The 25831-nt window shown below is 48.4% G+C and overlaps 1 protein-coding gene across 4 annotated transcripts; it reads right to left on the bottom strand.

Moving 5' to 3' along the window:
* Positions 1–1695: 1695 nt before the first annotated feature.
* Positions 1696–25831, bottom strand: S100Z (S100 calcium binding protein Z). Of its 4 annotated transcripts, none has more exons than XM_054032936.1 (3): positions 25701–25831; positions 5012–5171; positions 1696–3005 (listed from the first exon to the last, which is right to left on the bottom strand). In XM_054032936.1, the coding sequence occupies exons 2-3, from the start codon at positions 5150–5152 to the stop codon at positions 2835–2837; spliced, it is 312 nt and encodes a 103-aa protein (XP_053888911.1). In that variant the 5' UTR covers positions 5153–5171; positions 25701–25831; the 3' UTR covers positions 1696–2834. The 4 variants fall into 4 exon arrangements, with proteins under 4 accessions (XP_053888911.1, XP_053888909.1, XP_053888910.1 ...); XM_054032934.1 differs by lacking the exon at positions 25701–25831 and adding an exon at positions 5523–5897; XM_054032935.1 differs by lacking the exon at positions 25701–25831 and adding an exon at positions 5713–5897.

Raw genomic sequence — 25831 nt, 5'->3', positions numbered from 1 at the left:
ACTGGAGGAAGGTGAAGGACGAAGGGGACCAGTAATGTTTTGGAGAACCCAGAGGTGATCATAGCAGAGGTACTTTGTGTGAGCCTAAGAACCCCTCAATGTCAACTGGCAAGGGAGTTACAAGAATATACTGATGTATGTATGTGCATTCCAGATGATTAAAGAATATTGTGTGAGGTCTTAAATGAAAGCCAGGATCACACCGATCATTAACAGCGCTATGAAATGGATGTGCAGATACATGCAAGGAATTATGTATGTATGCTGAAAATGGGTTCCTAAAGTTTGTATCAAGGTAGAGCTGGAAAATAGGTTTTTCTGCCAGATAAAAGATGTTTATTCACCTATCACTATGCTGGCATGTAAATTAAGCATTGTAAGCCAACACAATGGAAAGCTCATTTACATACGACGATAAGGGGAGCATGTGAAATCACCGGGAAGGCAACACACTGCAGAATAAGTTATAGGGGGTTGTCTTGACTCTGGGTATTGACAGTGAACTTTGGGGAGTATAAGGAGAAAGCAAAGAAGACACCTCCTTATCATGCACCTTGGAAGTAGTCGGGCAATACAATTACATTCATGAAAACAGGATCACAACCAATGGTGGTGGAAACACTGCAAAAAACATTTGCAGGAACAGAAACTTCATTAGAGAGAAAGTTAGCCTACTTAGTTAAGATTAATAGAAAGCGTATTATGATTTTGTTTTATACATAACCCCTTGTTTCCATAACCCTTACTTGCTATCCCTTGAATCTTTGATAATACACTTATCACTGTTTACTATTCACTATTATATCTACCAGTGCTGTGGTATGATACAAGAAGGTGATCCTGAGTTGAATCATACAAGTTGACATGTACACTGTTCCCATGGGAGTAGCAGACCTAGTATTTCTGAGAGTAAATTTCAGTGGATAAAGGGCTGGACAATACAGTAGAATGCTTTAAAGGAGCTTGAGGCCTGGGGTGCACCTGTTGCTAACCTGCAAGACGAAGTAAGGGCTGGCATAGCCCAGAGGAGAGTGCTTGAATAGCTAACAGGCTGGTAGTGTCAGGGAGCTGACACCCAGTTAAGCATGTGTAAATCTCCCTTTCACTGGAGGCAAGGGGTAACAAGTTGAAGCTCAGTACCCCAAGCACTGTCGCACCTTGATTTTCCAAATAATGCTTCCCTGCTCTCATTGTGGTCTCACTGAAAGTGAGACTGACATGTAAGCGAGGGGGCAAGAAATCACCAGAGACAAAAAATTAATAGTCACTTTTTTTTTTGCCATTCATCCACAGCGAATCCCCTGTGAATGCTATATAAATGTCAGTCATAAAAATCACTAAACATGTTGCAAAGAGGGGCAGCACATTCAGCTTCTGCTACCACTGGACAGCCTCCAGCATTACATGACAAGACATCTGGCGGTGACAGATTTCTTCTTCAGGGGATGACAACTGCCCCAGACATGGCTGATAATGCTCTCCTAAATTACAGAATGCTACTTTGATAAGGGCTTAGGTAATTGTAATGCTATATTATGTAACAAAAATCATTTGAATATTAGATTCACCATCGAAAGGTGTTTGAGGTTTGGGGAGGTAGAGATAAGTCAGTTACACCATTATTAGGTCATGTCCAGCCAAACAGTATCTGAAGTGACTTTTTTTCCTCATACACAAAGAGCAAATCATGCAGTCTTAAGCCAAATGTCTTTTATTGTAGACTAAGGAAAACAATGAAGGAAGAAAAAGCAAACATAAAGTCACTGTGGAGGGAAAAACAGAGAGTCTCCACCCCCTGGCAAGATCCTCCCACCACAACTCCTGCAGCAGGCCTCCAAAGACTCCTCCCATTTAATGATGCAACACAAAGAAAACAGAATCACATGGCCTCATTTACATCTCCCCTGGCCTCCTATAAGCAATCAGTTGACAAAAAGTCCTCTACTCATTTATTTAAATAATTTATCCTCTGCATGAACTCTTTTATGCTGAGAGAAGGGGTTGAACAGAGTGGCAGAACACAATAGAAGTGAAGCTGGGCAAGGTTGGGAAGCTGAAGGAAGCCATGCATTCTGTCCAAATGGATGGGAGGAAGGCATGATTGCAGCCTATCAGTGCAAGTGAAGGGAAGACTTGAGCAATGAAAACAGAGAAGAAGGTGGCCCAAACTGAGCAGAACTGGTCCAAAAAAATCATCCTTTTTTGCCTGCCAAAAAGTTAGAGTTTTCAACAGGACACTTCAAAATTAAATTAAAAATTCAGTTCAAAACTCAATGAAAGTTTTCATTACATTTCATTTCAAATTTTCCCATTCAAAAATTGTGTCAAATGAAATTCCCACCACCGCCTAAAAATGTTTTTAAATTTTATTTAAAAAATAACCCATTTTTCATCAGGAAAATTTTGTGTTTGAAAAATTTGAATCAGCTCTAAAAGTCAGACAGCAAACTGTAGTTTCCAGAGAAATGCATGCCAGTGGAGGGGGCAGCATGCTAGATGTGGGACAGGGTAGATGAAAAAGGGGTGAATACAAGTAGGAGGGTGAAAACTCAGAAACTCAGTCAAGTGAACTATCTTCTGGAGCTCTTGCCTCAGGGAAGTGACAAATGCATGATGTAAAAGCAAAAAATCTTGGAAGATACTTAGGGCCAAATTCTCAGGTGGTGAAAATCAATATGGGCCCACTGAAGTCAGCAGAGACCTGCTGCTTTACACCAACTGACGACTTGGTCCTTACGATTTAATAACATTAATACGACATAGTTTGTAGTCACAAAATGCTGATGAGTGCTAACTAAGCATGATTCAGTTACATTTGTGTCTGAGTGGTTCATTTACTTATCATTTCCAATTTCCTTTTGCTTTAGCTGTTCCTCAAAGAAGTCATTGCATGCTACAGTTAAAGCAGCAACCAGAATGACAAATTCATTAAAATCCACTTCATTGTCTTTATTGGTATCCAGATCTTTCATGATCTTATCAACCAGCTGGGGATCCTTTTGGCACTAGAAAGAAAAAAAGAAAATTAAATTTAAAAAAACCAACAGATTTGTGGACTTTCAGTTTGATGTTTCTTAAATGTAGTTAAGCTTGGCAGAACTCCATTTTTATTTTTTTATAATTTGACTGATTTCAGTTTATTTTTAAACATTTTTCCATTTGTATCTATTTACATTTTCTCATTGTGCACAATTATGTTTTTAAGCATTTTGTTCTATGTTTATCAATTTAAATGTTCACAGGTATGGGATATTATGGAGAGGGTCAGACAAAAATTATTGAATGACAGTAGATGTTAATATTCAAAGAGTTAAAGCTTTACAACAGTTAAAACACAAATTGTCAACCTCGCACATCAAAATATACCAAGGAAGCATCCTTAAATCAAATTCTTATAAGTTCTCAAAGAGCATTTTTCTTACTTTGCCTAGCTGTAACTTGATTATTATCAATGGAAAAATATTTTTTCTTTGGTTTGTGTTGTATGGTGAAATTGATGATTACCAACATGTACTGATGAAAATCTAATCCTTCCAAGCCTAAATATAATCTGCCTGGATATTATTTGTATAACAGGTATAAAGTGTGTTTCATTTTCTTGAACATACACACACTAAACCCACAAGCCTTCCAGGAATTATTTTTACATGTACTGTATCTTTAACTATTTCAATGTCTCAAATCTGTACTCAGTTTAACAAGAAAATGACTTAACTGTGGTGCACATCTTGAATGTATAGTTCTGGTATATCATAGTACAATTCAGTAATGTGCTAAAAATTTAAGTAGCATCAATTCTTTCAATCTGTTCTAAAAATTAAAAATGGAAGGTGCTGTGTGAAATTTTCATTTAAAATGTCAGTATATCAATATTAACAGGGTTAAAAGCATGGGGCCAGGTTTTCAAAATAGCTCAGCAACAAATAGGCATTTAAATGAAGCAACCAGATTTGGGGAGCTGTCGAGTGAAAATCTGGCTCATGTTTATTTTAAAATAGGAACTATATCAATGTTGTTTGAGGTTTTTTTTATGCTATTTGTAATTTCAAGAGGTTATTTATATGGGACCAGATAATGCCTTCTTTTGTCAAAATTGGTAGAACCTTATTTAGCAAGTACGGGTCCTACTCAATATAAGTAAGGGCAGCAGAATCTTCCCATAGTAATAAATCAATAGCCAGGATTAAAAAGAAAATCCAATCCAAGAAATTTCATAAATGGATTCAAAATAATCCTGCTGTTATTATTAAAGACCACAGAATTGTTAGGATTACTAAAATACAGGGAATCAATTATGTACTAGATTCCATAAGAATTTCAGTTTGAATAATTTAAGAACACAACAGATGTGCATAAATTAATTCAAATCAGCAGTGACTGTCAGAGCTCTTCTCAGCAATATCTCTGTTCAGTACAGATAGGGAGCTATATTTGGAACTTACAGGATTGCCAATAAACCTGTACCATACAACTGTAAGCCTGAAGAAGCCCTAAAAGAGCATGAAACATTCCCGATGCTGATCGCAATCAGTCTGCATATGTTTGGGACTGCACAGTCATTTCCATTCACTACATTTAAAAATTTCTCTCTCCTCCTGAGAACTATATACCTGTTTTGTATTCCAATTTTGCTTAGGGCTGGTCTACACTCAGTTCTAACTAAATTGATTAAAACTGATTTAACTAAATCATTTTTTCTACTATTTCTAGATTGTATTTGGCACTGATGTTCAAACACACAGCTGAATAATCAGTGACTGACGTGGTTTTCATCATTTGTGACTAGTGGTTCAAAGCAAAGGTGCGCATTTTAATATACTCATCAAACAAGACACTTGATATTAGCGTTTTCTCTTTGGCTCCACAAACACAGTTGTCATTTGATTGTATAGTTTAGATGCTGTCACAGCATGGACTTGATTGTATAAGGAAATGCTCTTCCAGAATCCTTCAGTAGCTATTTCCCTCACCCACTAAACCTTAATTTAAAGAGATGTAAACTGCCTCTTACTGAAAGGAAGTCAGTGAGTTCACTGGTAAGGAGCTGTTTGAGTTCTCCTTTATTCAGTTTGTATTTGTCCCCTTCTTTGCCTGAATAATGGTGAAAAATCTTGATCAAGGTGTCCATAGCATTCTCCAGTTGTGTAGGCATATTGTAGAGTGGAACAGCTCTAGGACAGAGAACAAAAATCATTGGTACTGTACATGAATTATATAGAACTCAAGCATGTGAGGAGATGGAGAGCTGTCTGGTGCAGTTGTAAAATAGAAGCTGTCATAAATACTGAAAAACATGTATTCATTTGATCCATACAATCAAATAGTGACTTACACCACTAGACTATGATATTAAAACAAAACATTGTACTGCAGACATCATAGATTAGCTCTGGAAAATAAATGTGAAGGGTTAAACGAAAGCTCTACTGTGCATCCAGTATGATCAACAGGAAAACATTTATACAGCAAGTTGAAATCACAGGCGTAAAGAAAGCATATTATACCAGTACATAATCTCCTACCTGTTCAACCAAAAGAATATTGTCAACAGGTAATGATAGCTAAATCATACGCACATTTATACTGAGAGCTCCCCCCTAGCATACTGATTTCCCCGATGCTCAGAGGGAAATCACCAATGATAGCAGATTCAAATGCTGGAGCATCAGCTTTCACTTTATTGGGTCCTACTGTTTTGGTTTTTTAAGTCACCTGGAATGACCAGGTGTGAGCTTCTGTCCCCAAGTGGCCTTCCAGGGGCTGGCTTCACTGAGATTCTGTAAAGAGAAGAGCAATTATATCATTAAACCAGAAGAGGGTGGAAATACAATTAGTTGCTAGGAAGCTGAGGATTGGGAAAATAACTAAAAATAGAGATCAGGTGAAGGGGAAACATTTCTTTGTGTAAACCAAGGGAGAGCTCTTACAAAGATAAAGATAACAGGAAAATCACTGGCAATATCATACAGCGAAAACTGAGCCTTATCAATTCTACAGACTATACAAGAAAATACACACAGGGAACACTGTAGCTAAAGTCCACCTAATTTCTAAAACACATGGACACACACCTGTCTACTATAGTGATTAAGTGCTTTATTGATATCTAGACACACAGATAAAAGCATACTTTCCTGGAATGGTCACAAAGAAAAGGTTTGTTTCTGATTCCATGGGTATTTGTTTACTCTGTTTAATAATTTTTTCACTATGAACTTGTCACAAAAAAATTCACTGAACGCAACAGAAGTGCTATAAATGGTGCATGCAAAATATTTATTCTTTTATTGTTTGACCTTTTAAAAATGGGCCCATGTGGGGGCCTGGAGAGCAAAATTAGAAGTGACAATGACAAAAATCAACTCAAAGTAACTCCCTCCAAACAAAGCCACAATCTAACCTAATCTAATCTGTGTGCATTTCTAAAGCAGCAAACCTTAATGTCTAGGCACTTGGGGCCAGATTTGCAAAAATATTTAGGCACATCAAGATGCAAATAGATACCTAGTGAAATTTCCAAAAGTGCCTAGGACCCAGATACTCAAATGTATTTAAGTGCCTCACTTCCACTGAAATCCCTTTAGGCACATATCTGAATCTTTAGGAGTCTAAATTCCTTTGTGAATCAGGCCCTTGCTTGATAAGGTCCTCATCATGGTATGTATGCACTCAGGAGAAAACCAGATCACCGCTCTTACACAAAGGCCCCCCCAAGGAAATTAATAGATGAGTCAGTCCTGCATCCGCTCCCCAGGTCAACAGACTTGTGCTTGGTCTTTGTCAAACCAAAGAGGGAAGTGAAATTAAGAGTCAAAGGCCCTCCAGTGAGAATCTCCTGCTATCAGCTCTCAGAGTTTGGGAACATGTTTTATCCCCAATTTACGAGGAGAGGCTGAGGGAACTGGGGTTATTTAGAGAAGCGTGTAGGGTTAACATCCGTCCGGGTTTCCCCAGACATGTCCGGCTTTTTCAGTGTTAAATGGCCGTCCAAGGTGATTTCTAATCAAGTAGAAATGTCCGGGATTTCCCCCTTCCCCTCAGGCAGAATACGGCTCGGCTGATTGGATGGCGGGACCTGATTGAAAGCCGCTTGCAGCCACTGGGGCCTCTAGCAGCCAGAGTCCCTCCCCCTCCCCGCTCCCTCCTCCCCCACAGAGCAGCACAGAACGGTGTTTGAGTCCACATGGAGCCCGCAGCTCTCCCTCTGCCGGGTGAGTGGGGGAGCAGAGGCTGCAGGGCGAGGAGGATCAGGGCAGGCAGGGGCATAGAGGCTGCAGGGGCAGGGCAGGCAGGGGGTGCAGAGGCTGCAGGGGCGGGGGGGTGCAGGGGCTGCAGGGTGAGTGGGGAGCAGGGGGCACAGAGGCTGCAGGGGTGGGGGGGTGCAGAGGCTGCAGGGCAAGGAGGAGCAGGGCAGGCAGGGGCATAGAGGCTGCAGGGGTGGGGGGGTGCAGAGGCTGCAGGGCAAGGAGGAGCAGGGCAGGCAGGGGCATAGAGGCTGCAGGGGCAGGGCAGGCAGGGGGCGCAGCGGCTGCAGGGCGAGGAGGAGCAGGGCAGGCAGGGGCATAGAGGCTGCAGGGGCAGGGGGTGCAGGGCAGGCGGGTGTACAGGGACTGCAGGGCGAGTGGGGAGCAGAGGGATTTGATAGCAGCCTTTAACTATCTGAAGGGGGGTTCCAAAGAGGATGGAGTTAGGCTGTTCTCAGTGGAGGCAGATGACAGAACAAGAAGCAATGGTCTCAAGTTGCAGTGGAGGAGGTCTAGGTTGGATATTAGGAAACACTATTTCACTAGGAGGGTGGTGAAGCACTGGAATGGGTTATCTAGGGAAGTGGTGGAATCTCCATCCTTAGAGGTTTTCTTGACAAAGCTCTGGCTGCGATGATTTAGTTGGTGTTGGTCCAGCTTTGAGCTGGGGATTGGACTATATGACCTCCTTAGGTCTCTTCCAACCCTAATATTTTATGATTCTATAATTCTATTTAGGGTTACCATATTTCCTCATTAAAAAAAGAGGACACTCCATGGGACCCTGGCCCTGCCCCCCGGCCCCGCCCAAACTCCACCCCTTCCCCAAAGTCCCTGCCCCAACTCCGCCCCCTCCCCTGAGCGCCCCGCATTCTCCCTCCTCCCTCCAGCCTCGAAACATCTGGCCGAGCACTACCGGCTTCACGGTTTGCTGGGCAGCCCCCAGACCTCCAGACCCTGCCCCCGGCCGGGCGCTTCCCCAGCACAGCCAGAGCCCGGGAGGGCAAGCGCCCAGCCAAGGGCGCAGGGTCTGGAGGTCTGGGGGCTGCCCGGCAAACCGTGAAGCCGGTAGCGCTCGGGCAGCTCGGTTCTTCAGCTACACAGAGCTGAGGTGTCCGCGGGGAGCAGCAGCAGCAGCTGCGGGGGAATCTGCCTGCAGCTCGCAGCCTGCGGGAGACGCAAGGTAAGCAGGGGACTGGGGCAGGGATGACGGCAAAGCTATTTTCCCTGACATGTTCGTCTTTTTGGCAATTCCCCCCAGATGGGGATTTGAGGACCAAAAAGCCGGACATGTCCGGGAAAAAACAGACGTATGGTAACCCTACCTAACTGCCCCCCAGGATTCCCTCCCTACCTAAGCCTCCCTGATCCTTGTCCCCTGACTGCCCCCTCCTGAGACCTTCCCCCCATCCTAACTAGCCCCCTAGGACCCTATCCCCTACCTGTCCCCTGACTGCCCCAACCCTTATCCACCCCCCCACCCCCAAACAGACACCAGGGACTCCCATGCCCCATCCAACCACTCCCCACCCCCTGACAGCCCACCCCCCCAGACCGCCCGACCCATCTAAACCCCTCTGCTCCCTGTCCCTTGACTGCCCCCTCCTGGGACCCTGCTCCTAACTGCCCTCCAGAACCCCACCCCTACCTAAGCCTCCCTGTTCCTTGTCCCCTAACTGCCCCCTCCTGAGACCCCCTCCACCCTAATTGCCCCCCAAGGACCCTACCCCCTACCTGTACCCTGACTGCCCAAGACCTTACACTCCCAATCCCCAGACAGCCCCCCCCCCCAACTCCTGACCCATCCAACCCTCCCCCTCCTCCCTGTCTGTGGACTGCCCCCTCCAGAACCTCCCTGCCCCTTCTCCGACCCCCTGGCCCCCTTACCGTGCCGCTCAGAACAGCGTGTTGGGCTCCATGTGCAGCCCGACACGCTGCCGTGCTCCCCCACGGAGCGCATAGCCCGGTTTCTGCCCTCGCAGAGTGCTGCAGAGCGGCGTGCTGGGCAGGGCGAGGAGCTCCAGAGGCCCGTTGCAAATGGGTGGCTGGTTGCGAATGCAGGGAGGGGAGGGAGGGAGAGAGAGGAGGGGAGTGATCTCAGCTGCAGGGGAGAAGAGGGGGAAGCGGAGGAGGGGCTCTCTCTGGCTGCCGGAGCCCCATGCAAGTGGCACCATCCGGCCGGCTGCCCTGTCAGCCACGCGCACTCTGCATGTGGGGGGAAGTCCTGACATTTACAAATTACCCCCAGACGCTATTTTTAACTGAGAAAAGCCGGACATGTCCGCGGGAATCCGGACGAATGGTAACCCTAATTCTATTCCCATTCACCCCAATACCCAGTGGGTATTCTCTCCGTGTGCTACATTCTTTTCCTGTCTCTCTCACCATACTGATCAATGAAGCCAAACACACTGAAAAGCTTCAAATGACACCAAATGCAGCAGTTTATCTACTTGGCAACACAGATTATGCATCATCACTAAGTATCTCTCTCTGGTCTGGCTCCCCAATGAGTACAGAGCCCAGTTCAGAGCCTCTGTCCTGATAATCAAAGCCCTCCATAGGATTGGCTCTAGATACCTAAGAATTACCTCACCCTCTTTGACCAGGACCTCCCATGACAGCAACATTCCAGTGGACCCATGACACTCCTGCCTACTGAGGGGAAGGGAAAGGCTTGTGAGTGTGGAAGACAGAGCTTGTACAGGAGTAAGACCTGCATTATTCAGCTCACCCCCCGCCCCCGAGAGAAAATTCACCACAGGCCCCCACCACCTTCGGAACTAAGTACAAAACTCATTTCATTCACTTAGTTTCTCTTTCTCTCTCTTTCTCTTTCTCTGGCACACAAATGTAAACAAGCAAGCAAACAGAAATGCTATGTATAAATCCAACTATTTCTCCTACAGCCTAGGAAGAAACAGAGAGAGATTGTTACGGCCAATTCTATTTTAAATCGGTGTGAGGCACTCATATACTACAATGATTGGAACCACATAAGTATCTTGATAGATAGACGTCATTTCTCATCTGCATGTCTCCTTTGCCATCAGGGCAAGGTGCTCCCCATCCTTTTTTGATTGTACCTACCTGAAAAATCAATGTAAACATATGGGGCTCAGTTGTGCCTATTATACAAAGACCCACAATGGGGGAGGGGTGTCTCACAGAGGTACCCCATCCCAGCAGGGATTCTAGGAGGCACCTACTATGTAGAGGGCTCTCACCATGTACTATACCTATGCATGGAATGCAGCATGTGCTCCACTCCATGGCACTATCCACTTGCTCTCCCTTTTGGGGTGGCTAACCCCCACAGGTTCTACTGGGAGGCAGCCTGGTGATGTCGTTACCCATGGTTATATAGCCCTTAGTCATAAATGTGGGTACTGTGAGGGGGATCATTCCATTTACTCACCACTGTTGAGATGGTGCAGAAGGATAGAGGTTGTTTCTCAAGCAGCCAGGGCCATTCAGGCTTGTATCTTCCTGTGATCACTAATACCTACATCATTGCTTAGAAATCTTTATTAATCAAAATAAATAAAAACACCTGAATAAGACTATTAAATAAACAGCAAAAGTTAAGAGCTGCTGCATCCACAAATGAAGGGTACTGAAAACTATGGAACATTCACAGTCGAATATATAATTCAGCATGGATCTCTCTAAACCACATTCACCATCTAGCTACTGAATATTGTCAATTCAATTAGCTAAGCAGAGAAAACAATGGGTATAACTTTCAGATGAGAGGTATAAACTTTCAGCGCCCCCACCCTCAGGACATGAGAGAGAAAGTTATATCTTTCTTTTCCCCCACACCAGCTCAATAATTTATACAATGATATAATCTGCATAGCCCCTTCCAATACTCTGACTACTTCACTTTAGCTAATTGTTTAAGAAACTCTTTATTCCATGGGGCTGGTTTATATTTAATAGCATGATCAGCTGTGCCAAAGCTCTCTTGTCAAGAGATTCTTTTCATTTGTTTCCCAACAAACTGTCATGAATTCGCTTGGCTCTTCCGTTAGAGGAATCCTGTAAGATGCTGAATACTCTCCCCTTCCAGGGGGCTTCAATGAAAGTGGAGGATGCTCAGTGCCATTCAGGATCAGCAGTAGCTCTCAACCTTTCCAGACTACTGTACCCCTTTCAGGAGTGTGATTTGTCTTGCGTACCCCCAAGTTTCACCTCACTTAAAAACTACTTGCTTACAAAAATCAGACATAAAAATATAAAAGTATCACAGCACGCTGTTACTGAAATATTGCTTACTTTCTCATTTTTACCATATACTTATAAAATAAACCAACTGGAATATAAATATTGTACTTACATTTCAGTATATAGAGCAGTATAAACAAGTCATTGTCCGTATGAAATTTTAGTTTGTACTGACTTCATTAGTGCTTTTTATGTAGCCTGTTGTAAAACTAGGCAAGTATCTAGATGAGTTGATGTGCCCTCTGGAAGACCTCTGCGTACCCCTGGTTGAGAACCACTGCCCTAGAAAATTAGGTGGTTACCCAAAATTAATAGAAATCAATGGATTACTTTCACCTTCCTTTCAAGCTGCATTACCTGCTCTGTTTTAATACAGGCTGTACTGTATCTTGCTAGCTAATGACAGCCCACTGAAGTCAATGGAAAGGCTCCCAATGGGATCAGGCCCTATATAAATTCCCTTCATGGCTGATGACCAAACTTTATCTCAACTTCCTGACCTATAAATCAGAAACAAAATGAAACACAGCCTGATCTTCTGGCTTAGCTAATATAGCTCCAGCATTTAAGATGTTTCCCCTTCATGTTCTGTGTGCTCCTTTCAGACAGTCCCAGCACTGCCCTCCTCCCACCAGCTGATAACTAAGAGGAGCTTGATCCTGCTCTTAAATATGGAAATATGCTCTGTAAAATCCATTGCTGTGCAAGATGTAGTTTAGAAGTGTTTTCATATTGGATGGTGTGACTAGTGTATGTTGGTCGACCATATAGGGCCAGATTCTGTCCCCCTTACCCATGCTGGATAGTATCTTACTGCACAAATAGCCCATCCAACGTCTGTGGGGCTACACACATAGGGTAAGATTGGTCCTTGCCCACACTTGTGCAGAGGTGTTGGAGGCATAAGGCACTCCTTTACTCTTCTGTGTGGGCTATGACATGGTGGGCCCCAGAATGGGGGAAGACCAGCCTCTGTAGGGGACCACTCCTCCCCCTTCCACGCAAATGGGCATATAATGGGTGGAGTCTTGGCTCCACGTGCTTCCCCACAACATGCTGACTAGCACAATGGAGCTGTGGCGGCGGGAGGAGCATTGTGCTCTTGGTATAGTCCAGAAGTGGCCTCCTTCCCTGGGATAAGGGGATGTTAGGATCCACTGAGCCCCTCTTCCACTCACTTCCCAAAAACTCAGTTCAGCTCTGGAATTTGTCAGTCAGGTGACAGCAATACTATTTGACAGCAACACGATGCCATAGCTGGCCATGTTCAGAGCCAGGGGGGGACGCAGGGCACGCCACAAATCCAAAGTTACACAGCAAACCTTTGCCTTATATACATCTCTACTGCCTGACTATACATTGCAACACGCACTTCATGATTGGCTTGGTTACTTTTCAGGAACCAGTCCCTGTACAGCATGATCTGTCCATGTACAGTTCATGTATAACCTGAGCTCTACATTCCAGACTTGTCTTGTCCATTTTCTCCATCACCTGCTTATCTTAGTTAGACTGACTCCTGCCTAATGCTTGTTATGCCCTTATTTACAACTGATACTTCCATTCACCTTCCCAGTCATGCCAGTTGAGACATGAGGTCTTACTTGTGTTAAGTTACTCAGGTCAAATTAGGCTACAGGAGAGACAAGGGGAATTGTCGTGACACTCAGAATCTCAGTTCCTTGCCAGGTCTGCTCCTGAGGCAGCACAGCCACATGCTGCCTCTTCCCAGAGCAGATGGCAAACTGCCAGTATAGGCCACAATTAAGTATTGCTCCATCTGTATGAGTAAGAGTGGCAGAACTGGCCCTTGGTTAGCATCTGGTTTTCAACATTTGCCCCCAAACTATGCTGGCAATATCTTCTGGCAAATAATTGCTGAGCTGGAGAAGGCAATTCAGCCCTTCCTCCGCACACACACCCTTTACCTCCACCCTGTACATATTTGCTTTTTCTGCTCTCAGTAACCAGCCTCATCCAATTCCGGGCTGCATGCCTGGCTGATCAGTTCTGTAGCCCAGGTGGCGCAAGGCTTGTGGGGAACTCAGCGGCTCTGCGGAATGGATGTAGTATAAAATAAAGAGGGTTTCATTTTGAACAAATATTTACTGGTGAGTTCTAATCAGCATTTTAGCTTCGCTCTTACTAGGAAAAAACAGTTTAAACCAGAAGCCTGACATATATCTAACGCTTTCTAGGTTTTAACATCCAGATAAAAATCCCATCCTGTGTCATTTTGGGGTTCAGATCACAAGTTAAGTGCAAAACTAGCATTTCTTGCGCAATAAAATCTTATATTTTCAGCCAAAAAACTGTTATCTAGGCAGCACTTTGTAGTTATGTGCTACTTATCTTGTCCACCTGTCTGATGCTGGGGATAGCTTTTCTAGTCAAATTTCTCCTTTCTAATTTCCTCCTCCTCTTACCGTGAATTTTCCCAGGTCTGTGTGCCCTTCTCGCATCTCTTTCCCTTCTTTCCTCAGCGGAGTTTTCCGTGTCCTCCCTCATGTATCTGTATTCTCCTCTCCACTTCAGTATCTGTTCTTCAGTTCTTTCACTATATTCAGCCGTTCTCCCTTCTCTGTTTGTTCTGCTTTTAGTTTTCCGTCCCATTTTTACTGTAATGCATCACAGGGGACAGAACTGGGATTATGGGGCCTACAGCCCCTAAATCAAAGAGTTCTGGTCCTAAATACCGCCTTTAAGTGGGTTGCTTTTTGACAGTCACCCAAACTGAAGAGTATTGTTGTGTTAATACCTTCATCTCATGCTGTTTAGATTTCCATTTGGACAATATGGTGTATTCTCTGCACTTCCTAGTAACTTTCAGGTCAGTTAGGTCTCCCTCTGGCCAGTGTGGTGACGACGCAGGAAAGGAAACAGAACGCCAGGTCTGTGGTAGCTAGAGAGCTTTACAAGCCTCTTGCAAAAAGCCTCCCAGGAAAACTTTTCCTGGGGTTTTTATTTCTCTCCTTACTTTGTTTACAACTCTTCTTAGTGGTTACATTCTTGCGCATAGAAGAGCCAGGCAGTATACATGCACATAAGATAACGAACCCATCTCTTGAGCGCGTGAACACCAGCTGCGAGGGTACAATCAAATCAGCCAAATAAGTTTCCCAAACACAAACGCTGGATTGAAGGTCACTCCTGCCTCGTAGCCATGGGAGCAGTTTGCCGCGCCCGTGGGCTGGCGATTCGGGAGCTATGCATCCCTACATCCCCCCCTGTTTTATTATATATGCGGTGTATAGACAAAGCACTTTCGCAGGGTAGCATACACAATGCCACTAGATTGGGTAAACATTAAACAAAGCAGCAAAGTAAAACGCCAAAAATCAAAACTAGGACCCCATACTATAAAAGGGTTTTTATCCACTCTAAGGGTGGCTATGACTAGATATAATCCCACCAAGGAGGAAAAACGTCCTAGCGGATAGCTTAAACATAACATTTCAGCATATCAATTTGCTATTACATGCGATTACTATTATCAGTAAGCTTAAAACAACACATTTCTTTCACTGTCTCACATCCCAGATGTTACTGGGTGGTTTGCAGACAGGAACAAGGCAAGTACTTAACAGACCTTGCATTTCTTGTAATATGGTGTCATTAACATACACACAGCTGTCATTAACTTGAAGAAGTAAGCGTCCTGTCAGGTGTAATCCCAGGAGCACTGACTAAAATTAACTGGGCATACCAGGTAGTCTAATTTCCCAGATGTCTTGGTGAATTACTCAATCCCACATGCATCCTCCCCATGGACCCGGCAGGATTCGGTATGTGGAAGGCCACACCCCCTCAACCGGTCCATATGCTTGGAAGGAGCATTGAGAACGTTTGCACTTTTACCCAGAAAGTCTCTAAGTATGTCTCCATGGCCACAGATCAGATGGTACTCCTGATGTGTCTGTAAGGGCAGTGGGCCAAGCCTGAACATGCTAGATCCCACTGCAATGCCTTCCCAGCCTTAGTGATATTCAATACCATCTCTGTTAGCAACTTCTGGGTCATTGTCTGTATTTTGATGTGTTACAAGGGTAATAGTGTAATGGAGGAGATAGCAGGGGCAATGGCAACAAGGTGCCTTTGGTACTTATCATTTAAAATCCAATTAGGGAAGGCAATACATACTGAAGGACTTATTCAAAACACAGGGCGCAGCCTGTAGAATAAACCCCAAAATCCAATCAATACCACGTTCCCAAGCATGGGTTCCACAAATTTCTTCCTGCTAGTGTATAATTCTTTGTTTCTTCACCAGGGTCAGTTCTTAATGTCTCTTGTAGTCAGGAATTCCTGGACTTTGTGGTTTTAAGGAAGCAAGTGTTCCTTCTTCTCTTTTCCTGAAACAGTGTGGTTTAGCATCATACAGGGGAGAGGTTACTAGCACATCACCCTGTAATGGTTTTGCTTTTTCTGGAAAAATTCAGAGCAACAGTAGGTCTGTCAGTGGACAAGGGAGAGGTTACTAGCACTTCACCTTGTCTTTTTTTCCTTTTTCCTGCTGTCCAGAAGGCACAGCAGGACTAGAAGGAGAAATAGGCTTATCATTAGTCAAAGAGTCCTCCCGAGGTGGAGGGGTCTTTTTACAGTGAAAAGCATGGGTCCAGGCAGTCAGTCCTTGGCACTTCACAGCAGTGTTGGTGGTTAACAGGACTTGGAAAGGGCCTTTCCAGCATGGAGCCAAAGCAGTCTTTCGTTGATGGACTTTACATAGACTCAGTCTCCTTGTAGAGATGCATAGCTCCCGAATCGCCAGTCCACAGGCGCGGCAAACTGCTCCCATGGCTACGAGGCAGGAGTGACCTTCAATCCAGCGTTTGTGTTTGGGAAACTTATTTGGCTGATTTGATTGTACCCTCGCAGCTGGTGTTCACGCGCTCAAGAGATGGGTTCGTTATCTTATGTGCATGTATGCTGCCTGGCTTTTCTATGCGCAAGAATGTAACCACTAAGAAGAGTTGTAAACAAAGTAAGGAGAGAAATAAAAACCCCAGGAAAAGTTTTCCTGGGAGGCTTTTTGCAAGAGGCTTGTAAAGCTCTCTAGCTACCACAGACCTGGCGTTCTGTTTCCTTTCCTGCGTCGTCACCACAGCTGGTGACCCCGACGTGATACCCCTCTACTCACCGGCTGGATACGCCGAGCGCGCCCGCGGCTGTTTGCCGCCCCTTATTCGTGAGTATGGGGGGGAAACTTTCCAGTGCCCAGAAGGAGCACGCAAGAGAGTTACAAGAGATTATACGACAGCGATCATGTGTCGCTGTCCCGGTCGCTCATATTGAGGACCTCCTAAGGGAAATAGATCGCCAGTGCCCCTGGTATCCAGACTGCGGGTCATTGCAGCTTTTTGATTGGATACAGATTGGGATCACCTTGTATAGTAAACCCCGTGCCCCAGTTCAGTGCCTGCTGCTCTGGCAGCGTTGTAAGGAGGCACTGGAGGGGATCGGCCCCAACAGCCCCAAGCCGGTCCCCCTTTTGCCCCCAGGTGATGGGCCACCCCCCTCCTGCCCACAGCTGACCCTCCCTGCGCCGCCGCCCGTGGCGGCGCCCCCCTGCCTACCGGTCGGGCAGGGGGGCGCTGTCGCCGCGGCGGTGCGGCAAGCGCGTGAGGCCGGTCTCTTGACCGATGAGGAATCCAAGTGTGGGTTCGAGGCGTTTCCCGTCTCTTGGCGGGATAATGGAAATGGGGGGCAGATAGTGGACTGGGAGGCTCTCCCCTACTCAGTTCTGCGCGAGCTCCGCAAGGCAGTTCGTGAGACCGGGGTGCGGTCCACTTTCACCCTGGGGATCTTGGAAGGTGTGTCAAACGGTTACTTCTTGCTCCCCCAAGATTGGAAAGACATGTGTCGCATGGTGCTGTCTCCCGCGCAATACGTTGTGTGGGATAGCGAGTACCAGCGAGAGGCGCTTGCAGCAGCAGCGCAAGGTGGGGGGGCTTATCTTGCTGAGCAGTTATATGGCACAGGGCAGTTTTCGAGCATCCCCGAGCAGGCGGCGGGCACGCCCCGGGTAGCTTTTCCCATCATTGGCCAGTGTGTCCGTCGCGCGTTCCGCAGGGTCCCCGCTGCAGGCGAGTCCTCTAAGTCCTTTGCGGTTACTCGGCAGGGTGCCACCGAACCATTCCACCAGTTTATTGACCGCCTCCAAGAGGCAGTCCAGAGGCAGATTGATAACCCGCAAGCCCAGACTGAACTAATGATAAAATTGGCTTACGAAAATGCCAATGCAGACTGCCGCCGTGCCATGCAGGCAGTGGTCGGGCGCCCCGGGTATACCCTGGCAGAATTGCTGCAGGCGTGTGCTGACGTAGGCACTCAGACCCATCAGATGGCCCTGCTGGCAGCTGCCCTGCACAAGGGGCAGAAGCCTCAGGGGAACTGCTTTAACTGCCAGAAGCCCGGACATTTTTGGCGGGAGTGTCGGGCCCCTGCGGGGGGCATGTGTAAAAACAAACCCAAGCCCCGGACAGACCAGAGGCCCCGCACGCTGTGTCCGAAATGCAAAAAGGGCTACCATTGGGCTGCGCAGTGTCGCTTGGCCGGGGGTGACAGCCGGGTCTTGGCTGCTAACCGAGACAACCCCCCGGGAAACTAGTAGGCGGGCCTGCGACCAGCCCGAGACCCAAGGCCGCGCCCCTCTCCGTGCACGACGCCCCCGCCGCCACAAGGGGCAGTGCGGGGATTGACCTTGTTAATCAGGAAAATATGGATATCACTCTCCCCGGGGAGGTCCTCCTCATGCCGTCCCAGATTCAGGGCCCGCTGCCGGAGGGCATGGTGGGCCTTGTCCTACCCCGCTCGTCCGCCAGCAAGCAGGGCCTGTTTGTGGTGCCTGGGGTGGTGGATTCGGACTATGGTGGAATTATCCATGTTCAACTGTGGAGTCATCTCCCGAAACGGCTGTTTCAGGGAGATGCCTGGGCGCAACTCATACTTGTGCCCTACTCCCTTCCGGCAGGGGGAAGAAACGTTCCCCGAACCGGAGGCTTCGGGTCCACCGACCAGCGCACTATTCACCCACAAGTGGCAGCAGTTGTTAAAGACATTGGAGCACCCCAACCCAAACGCATTTACTGCCTCAACGATCAGCCGTTCGAGGGTGTTATCGACTCTGGGGCAGACATTACCGTCATTGCCGCTGCGCAGTGGCCCGCCCATTGGCCCACAGAGCAGGCTCCGGCAGTTTGGGGTGTGGGCGGGGCACAGGACTCACAACGAAGTGCCCGATGGTTGGAGGTTAGGGCGCCCCAAGGCATCCGCCGCGCCCGTATCCGGCCTATCATTCTCCCCGTCCACCTCAACCTGTGGGGCCGTGATTTATTGACACAGTTCACTGCCACCATCCATATCAATGATTAGGCATACGGCCCTCCCCCTCCGTTGGCTCACTGACGAACCCGTATGGGTTGCGCAGTGGCCGCTTCCTTTAGAAAAGCTGGAGGCCCTCCAGCACTTGGTTAATGACCAGCTGAAGGCAGGACGTTTGGAGGAGTCCACTAGCCCCTTTAATACCCCCGTGTTTGTGATTAAAAAGAAATCTGGCAAGTGGCGCCTCCTGCAGGACCTTCGCGCCATTAACAAAATTATACAGCCTATGGGTCCCCTGCAGTGTGGTACCCCTAATCCCAACCTTATTCCCTGTGATTACCGGTTATTTGTAATAGATTTAAAGGATTGTTTTTTTACCATCCCCTTGCACCCTGAGGACCGGGTGCACTTTGCCTTCACTGTTCCGGTTTTGAATCACTCCCAGCCCACTCCACGCTATCAGTGGAATGTGCTCCCTCAAGGCATGTTGAATAGCCCCACCTTGTGTCAGCATTTTGTTGCGCAGGCCCTACGGCCCTTCCGTGCAGCACACCCAGATGCCTTAATTTACCACTACATGGATGACATCCTGGTGGCTCACCCCGTCCTCCCTGATGACTGGCTGGACGAACTGCGCCACCAGCTTGCGGCGTGTGGCCTGGTTGTGGCACCGGACAAGATCCAGCGTCAGCCACCCTTTTTGTATCTTGGTCACCGCATGCTCCAGTCATATGCCCGTCCAGTTTGTCCCGAGTTGGTATTGCCCAACCCTCTTACGTTTGTACAGCTTCAACAGTTATTGGGGTCCCTTAATTGGATTCGTCCTTTTTGCCCTCTGACTACCTCCATGCTGTCCCCTCTTTTTTCTGGCCTTCGGCAGGGCCGTCTCCCCGGAGATATCATTCCCGTTTCCCAGGAACAGCGCCAAGCGGTCACCCTCATTAACCAGACCCTGGCCCAGGTGTGGGTCGACCGCCGAGAAAGGGAACAGCCCCTTTTTGCCATTTTGCTTCCCACACTCTCACAACCGACAGCTGTCCTCGCCCAGGAGGGGGCGGCAGCGCGTCTTCGTTTAATTGAATGGATTTATTTGACCCACTCCCCTCCGCATACTATTCAGACACTCCCTCAACAGGCCGCAGAGCTGATTTTTAAAGTGCGAGAACGGTCCCGTACCCTCTTGGGTTGGGACCCCGTTGCCATTATTGTCCCCATCCCGGCTAAAGACTGGGAACGCACTGTCTCTTGCAGTGCCACCCTCCAATTGTCTCTTGCTGACTATGTTGGGGAAGTTAAATATCACATTCCCCCTGACCCCCGTCTTTCATTCCTACAACAACGTTGCCTTCACCTCCGGCCGTCCTTGTCAACCGTCCCCATTAAGGATGCACTTACCCTTTTTACGGACGGCGGCCCAACACGAGGTGCGGTCAGCTGGCAGGTGCAAGGCACTTGGCAAGTCCGCTTTACCCTGCCTCAGCGCTCCCCACAGCGCGCAGAGTTGGCTGCTGTCATCCTGGCCTGCCGATGCTTCCAGGATGACCCTTTTAATTTGATTACTGACAGTCTTTATGTTACTAATGTTCTTAAGTCTCTTCCAGGTTCCTATGTGTCGCCCTCCTGTGATGACAATTTGTTGGCCCTTTTTCTTACCCTGCAACAGCTCCTTTCCTCCCGCTCTAGCCCACTGTTTGTGGCACACATTCGCAGTCACACCACACTACCGGGCCTATTAACAGAAGGCAACACGGTGGCCGACCAGGCGGTCAAATCGGTGGCCTCAATTTTTTCCTCCCCAATCGAAAGCCACGCCTTTTTTCATCAATCCTCCAAGGCCCTTGCCAAGCAGTTCACTCTCCCATTGTATCAGGCGCAGGCCATTGTTCGCCAGTGTGACCTTTGCGCTTCTCTCTCCAATAGCCCGGAGGTAGGGGTTAACCCTCGTGGAACCTCGGCCAACCAGCTCTGGCAAATGGATGTTACACATTTCCCTCCCTTTGCCCCCTGGCAGTATCTTCACGTGTGTGTAGATACCTTTTCCCATTATGTGTGGGTCACCCCCCAGAAGGGTGAGGCCTCTCGTCATGTTATTAATCACATGATTCGCGCTATGGCAATCATGGGTCACCCATCCCATCTTAAGACCGACAACGGCCCCGCCTACTGTAGCTCGGCCTTTGCCTCCTTCTGTACCACGTGGGACATTGTCCACACGTTTGGTATCCCGTATAACCCCACAGGCCAGGCCATTGTGGAACGAGCCAATCGTGCGCTCAAACAAGCCCTGGTCCGCCAAAAACAGAAAGGGGGGATTCCCGTAGGCCTTCCTCCCAGCCAGGAATGGCTGGCTGCAGTGCTTTTTACCCTGAATCATTTGAATTTGACTGACAACTACTCTGCAGCAGAATGTCATTTTCGCAGCTACCAGGCCTTGCCCCGCCCCTTTGTTAAATATCGCAAGGCCCCAGACCCTCAGTGGCATGGCCCAGTGCCCCTTATAACGTGGGGACGAGGGCATGCTGCCGTTTCTCTTCCTACAGGTCCGTTGTGGGTCCCGGCGCGTAACGTCCGCCCGTGGCACGGCGATGGCCTGGCACCAGGGACTATCGAACCCCATTCCACAGTTCAACCTACATCTGCAGGATCCCGAGCGTCCTCGCCAGCGCCCCCCGCGGGGGCCCCCGCAGCGCATAACCTGGGGACAGGTTAAAGCCCTTTCATTGCAGGCCGAGCAGCTGCGAGTGCAGCAGCAGCTAGAACCTACCGCAGAAAATTACCTTGTGACATTGTTAGCTTGCCTTAATGCTAATTCACTCCTTATTTTGTGTGTATTGGGGAGTTTCCTGTTGGCCCCTAGCTGCCAAGGCGAACCCCAGATGGAGCAGCGGCTGCAGTTTAACACCTGGGTCCACTTGGCAGAAGTATTAAATCAATCTGATTTCTGCCTGGCCGTTGCCCCGGAAATGCAAAGTCTGTTAAGTACCTGCCTTGTTCCTGTCTGTAAACCACCCAGCAACATCTGGGGTGTGAGACAGTGAAAGAAATGTGCTGTTTTAAGCTTGCTGATAATAGTTTTGTATGCAATAGCAAATTGATATGCTGAAATGCTATGCTTAAGTCATCCGCCAAGACGTTTTTCTTCCTTGGTAGGATTATATTTAGTTATAGCCACCCTTAGAGTGGATGAAGACCCTTTTATAGTATGGGGTCCTAGTTTTGATGTTTGACGTTTTACTTTGCTGCTTTGTTTAATGTATACCCAATCTAGTGGCATTGTGTATGCTACCCTGCGAGAGTGTTTTGTTTAAACACCGCATTTATAAAATAAAACAGGGGGAGATGTAGAGATGCATAGCTCCCGAATCGCCAGTCCACAGGCGCGGCAAACTGCTCCCATGGCTACGAGGCAGGAGTGACCTTCAATCCAGCGTTTGTGTTTGGGAAACTTATTTGGCTGATTTGATTGTACCCTCGCAGCTGGTGTTCACGCGCTCAAGAGATGGGTTCGTTATCTTATGTGCATGTATGCTGCCTGGCTTTTCTATGCGCAAGAATGTAACCACTAAGAAGAGTTGTAAACAAAGTAAGGAGAGAAATAAAAACCCCAGGAAAAGTTTTCCTGGGAGGCTTTTTGCAAGAGGCTTGTAAAGCTCTCTAGCTACCACAGACCTGGCGTTCTGTTTCCTTTCCTGCGTCGTCACCACACTCCTGGTTTTAATAAATGGCAGGGGTGCTAGGATCTTTGGGTAGCACTTTTCTACCTGTGAGAAAAGAAACCTAACACATTTCATTAATGCCTGGCAGTGTTTTGCAGATCTCATAGTTGCTCGGGCACATTTAAGCCCCGCCCTTGTCTTGGGGGTCAGCCAAGTTTTGGCTGTGGCCTTGGATGAGCCTGCAAGCTGTATTTTCCTCTCAGTTAACTCATTCTGTGCTTTTTCCTCTTCTCCCTTTCTCGGCTTCTTTTAACCTACAAAGGAAACCTTCACTCTTCCAGTAAAATAACTTTATTACAGAGCTTTGGAGCAACAAACCGGGACAAGCACACCCACTTTTGAGGAGTGCACTCGGTACAACCTCAGGTGTCTAATTGCTTTCCTCCCTCCCCAGCCCTCTGGCTAGAAATCTGAGGTAGCCAGAAGGATCCCATGGGCAATATGGGGAGTGGGTTAACCTTCCAAAGACTGTTGGTATGCAAATTTTTAACAATTTTTGCCATAAAACACAAAAATAATCCCTATTGTGCCAGTAAATGCATGGTACATTGAATGCTGTTCAGCTGGCATCCGTTTTCTCTGATGATCTGAAAAACAAAAGAACAGAGGTCTACCCCTTCTGGGCAGTCAGTCATTGCTTAAAATGTTTCCTTGTATTTGTTCATAGGCAGCCTAGATTTCAGTGGCTTCTACCTTATTAGTTAGAAACTTGCATTAATACAAATGCTTTCTGGCTTGCTTCCAAATCCAAAGCTATCTACAGCTTAAAGATTTTTACTTAAAAGGGACACAATTAACTTTCCCAGTCTTTTGATTGCCTTTCACTTCTAACTCCTACTTTCAAACACACAGTGATCTGAACAAGACAACACAACCTATATTGGTAGGTTTGCATTTCCTTTACCTCTGCTACAATATACACTGCACATATTCTGGGGAAAAGCGGCCACTGCGCAACCCATACGGGCTCGTCAGTGAGCCAACGGAGGGGGAGGGCCGTATGCCTAATCATTGATATGGATGGTGGCAGTGAACTGTGTCAATAAATCACGGCCCCACAGGTTGAGGTGGACGGGGAGAATGATAGGCCGGATACGGGCGCGGCGGATGCCTTGGGGCGCCCTAACCTCCAACCATCGGGCACTTCGTTGTGAGTCCTGTGCCCCGCCCACACCCCAAACTGCCGGAGCCTGCTCTGTGGGCCAATGGGCGGGCCACTGCGCAGCGGCAATGACGGTAATGTCTGCCCCAGAGTCGATAACACCCTCGAACGGCTGATCGTTGAGGCAGTAAATGCGTTTGGGTTGGGGTGCTCCAATGTCTTTAACAACTGCTGCCACTTGTGGGTGAATAGTGCGCTGGTCGGTGGACCCGAAGCCTCCGGTTCGGGGAACGTTTCTTCCCCCTGCCGGAAGGGAGTAGGGCACAAGTATGAGTTGCGCCCAGGCATCTCCCTGAAACAGCCGTTTCGGGAGATGACTCCACAGTTGAACATGGATAATTCCACCATAGTCCGAATCCACCACCCCAGGCACCACAAACAGGCCCTGCTTGCTGGCGGACGAGCGGGGTAGGACAAGGCCCACCATGCCCTCCGGCAGCGGGCCCTGAATCTGGGACGGCATGAGGAGGACCTCCCCGGGGAGAGTGATATCCATATTTTCCTGATTAACAAGGTCAATCCCCGCACTGCCCCTTGTGGCGGCGGGGGCGTCGTGCACGGAGAGGGGCGCGGCCTTGGGTCTCGGGCTGGTCGCAGGCCCGCCTACTAGTTTCCCGGGGGGTTGTCTCGGTTAGCAGCCAAGACCCGGCTGTCACCCCCGGCCAAGCGACACTGCGCAGCCCAATGGTAGCCCTTTTTGCATTTCGGACACAGCGTGCGGGGCCTCTGGTCTGTCCGGGGCTTGGGTTTGTTTTTACACATGCCCCCCGCAGGGGCCCGACACTCCCGCCAAAAATGTCCGGGCTTCTGGCAGTTAAAGCAGTTCCCCTGAGGCTTCTGCCCCTTGTGCAGGGCAGCTGCCAGCAGGGCCATCTGATGGGTCTGAGTGCCTACGTCAGCACACGCCTGCAGCAATTCTGCCAGGGTATACCCGGGGCGCCCGACCACTGCCTGCATGGCACGGCGGCAGTCTGCATTGGCATTTTCGTAAGCCAATTTTATCATTAGTTCAGTCTGGGCTTGCGGGTTATCAATCTGCCTCTGGACTGCCTCTTGGAGGCGGTCAATAAACTGGTGGAATGGTTCGGTGGCACCCTGCCGAGTAACCGCAAAGGACTTAGAGGACTCGCCTGCAGCGGGGACCCTGCGGAACGCGCGACGGACACACTGGCCAATGATGGGAAAAGCTACCCGGGGCGTGCCCGCCGCCTGCTCGGGGATGCTCGAAAACTGCCCTGTGCCATATAACTGCTCAGCAAGATAAGCCCCCCCACCTTGCGCTGCTGCTGCAAGCGCCTCTCGCTGGTACTCGCTATCCCACACAACGTATTGCGCGGGAGACAGCACCATGCGACACATGTCTTTCCAATCTTGGGGGAGCAAGAAGTAACCGTTTGACACACCTTCCAAGATCCCCAGGGTGAAAGTGGACCGCACCCCGGTCTCACGAACTGCCTTGCGGAGCTCGCGCAGAACTGAGTAGGGGAGAGCCTCCCAGTCCACTATCTGCCCCCCATTTCCATTATCCCGCCAAGAGACGGGAAACGCCTCGAACCCACACTTGGATTCCTCATCGGTCAAGAGACCGGCCTTACGCGCTTGCCGCACCGCCGCGGCGACAGCGCCCCCCTGCCCGACCGGTAGGCAGGGGGGCGCCGCCACGGGCGGCGGCGCAGGGAGGGTCAGCTGTGGGCAGGAGGGGGGTGGCCCATCACCTGGGGGCAAAAGGGGGACCGGCTTGGGGCTGTTGGGGCCGATCCCCTCCAGTGCCTCCTTACAACGCTGCCAGAGCAGCAGGCACTGAACTGGGGCACGGGGTTTACTATACAAGGTGATCCCAATCTGTATCCAATCAAAAAGCTGCAATGACCCGCAGTCTGGATACCAGGGGCACTGGCGATCTATTTCCCTTAGGAGGTCCTCAATATGAGCGACCGGGACAGCGACACATGATCGCTGTCGTATAATCTCTTGTAACTCTCTTGCGTGCTCCTTCTGGGCACTGGAAAGTTTCCCCCCCATACTCACGAATAAGGGGCGGCAAACAGACGCGGGCGCGCTCGGCGTATCCAGCCGGTGAGTAGAGGGGTATCACGTCGGGGTCACCAGCTGTGGTGACGACGCAGGAAAGGAAACAGAACGCCAGGTCTGTGGTAGCT

This window comes from Malaclemys terrapin, chromosome 6 (genome assembly GCF_027887155.1).
Source record: "Malaclemys terrapin pileata isolate rMalTer1 chromosome 6, rMalTer1.hap1, whole genome shotgun sequence".
Classification (NCBI taxonomy): Eukaryota; Metazoa; Chordata; order Testudines; family Emydidae; genus Malaclemys; species Malaclemys terrapin.
The sequence above is the reverse complement of the archived record's forward strand: the minus strand, read 5'-3'. Positions and strand labels throughout refer to the sequence as shown.

Coding starts and splice junctions, on each gene's coding strand:
- S100Z (XM_054032933.1), bottom strand. CDS start 5,194: ATGATTTTTGTTCTCTGTCCTAGAGCTGTTCCACTCTACAATATGCCT. Junction 3,006..5,011: donor AACTCACTGACTTCCTTTCA/GTAAGAGGCAGT, acceptor TTTTCTTTCTAG/TGCCAAAAGGATCCCCAGCT.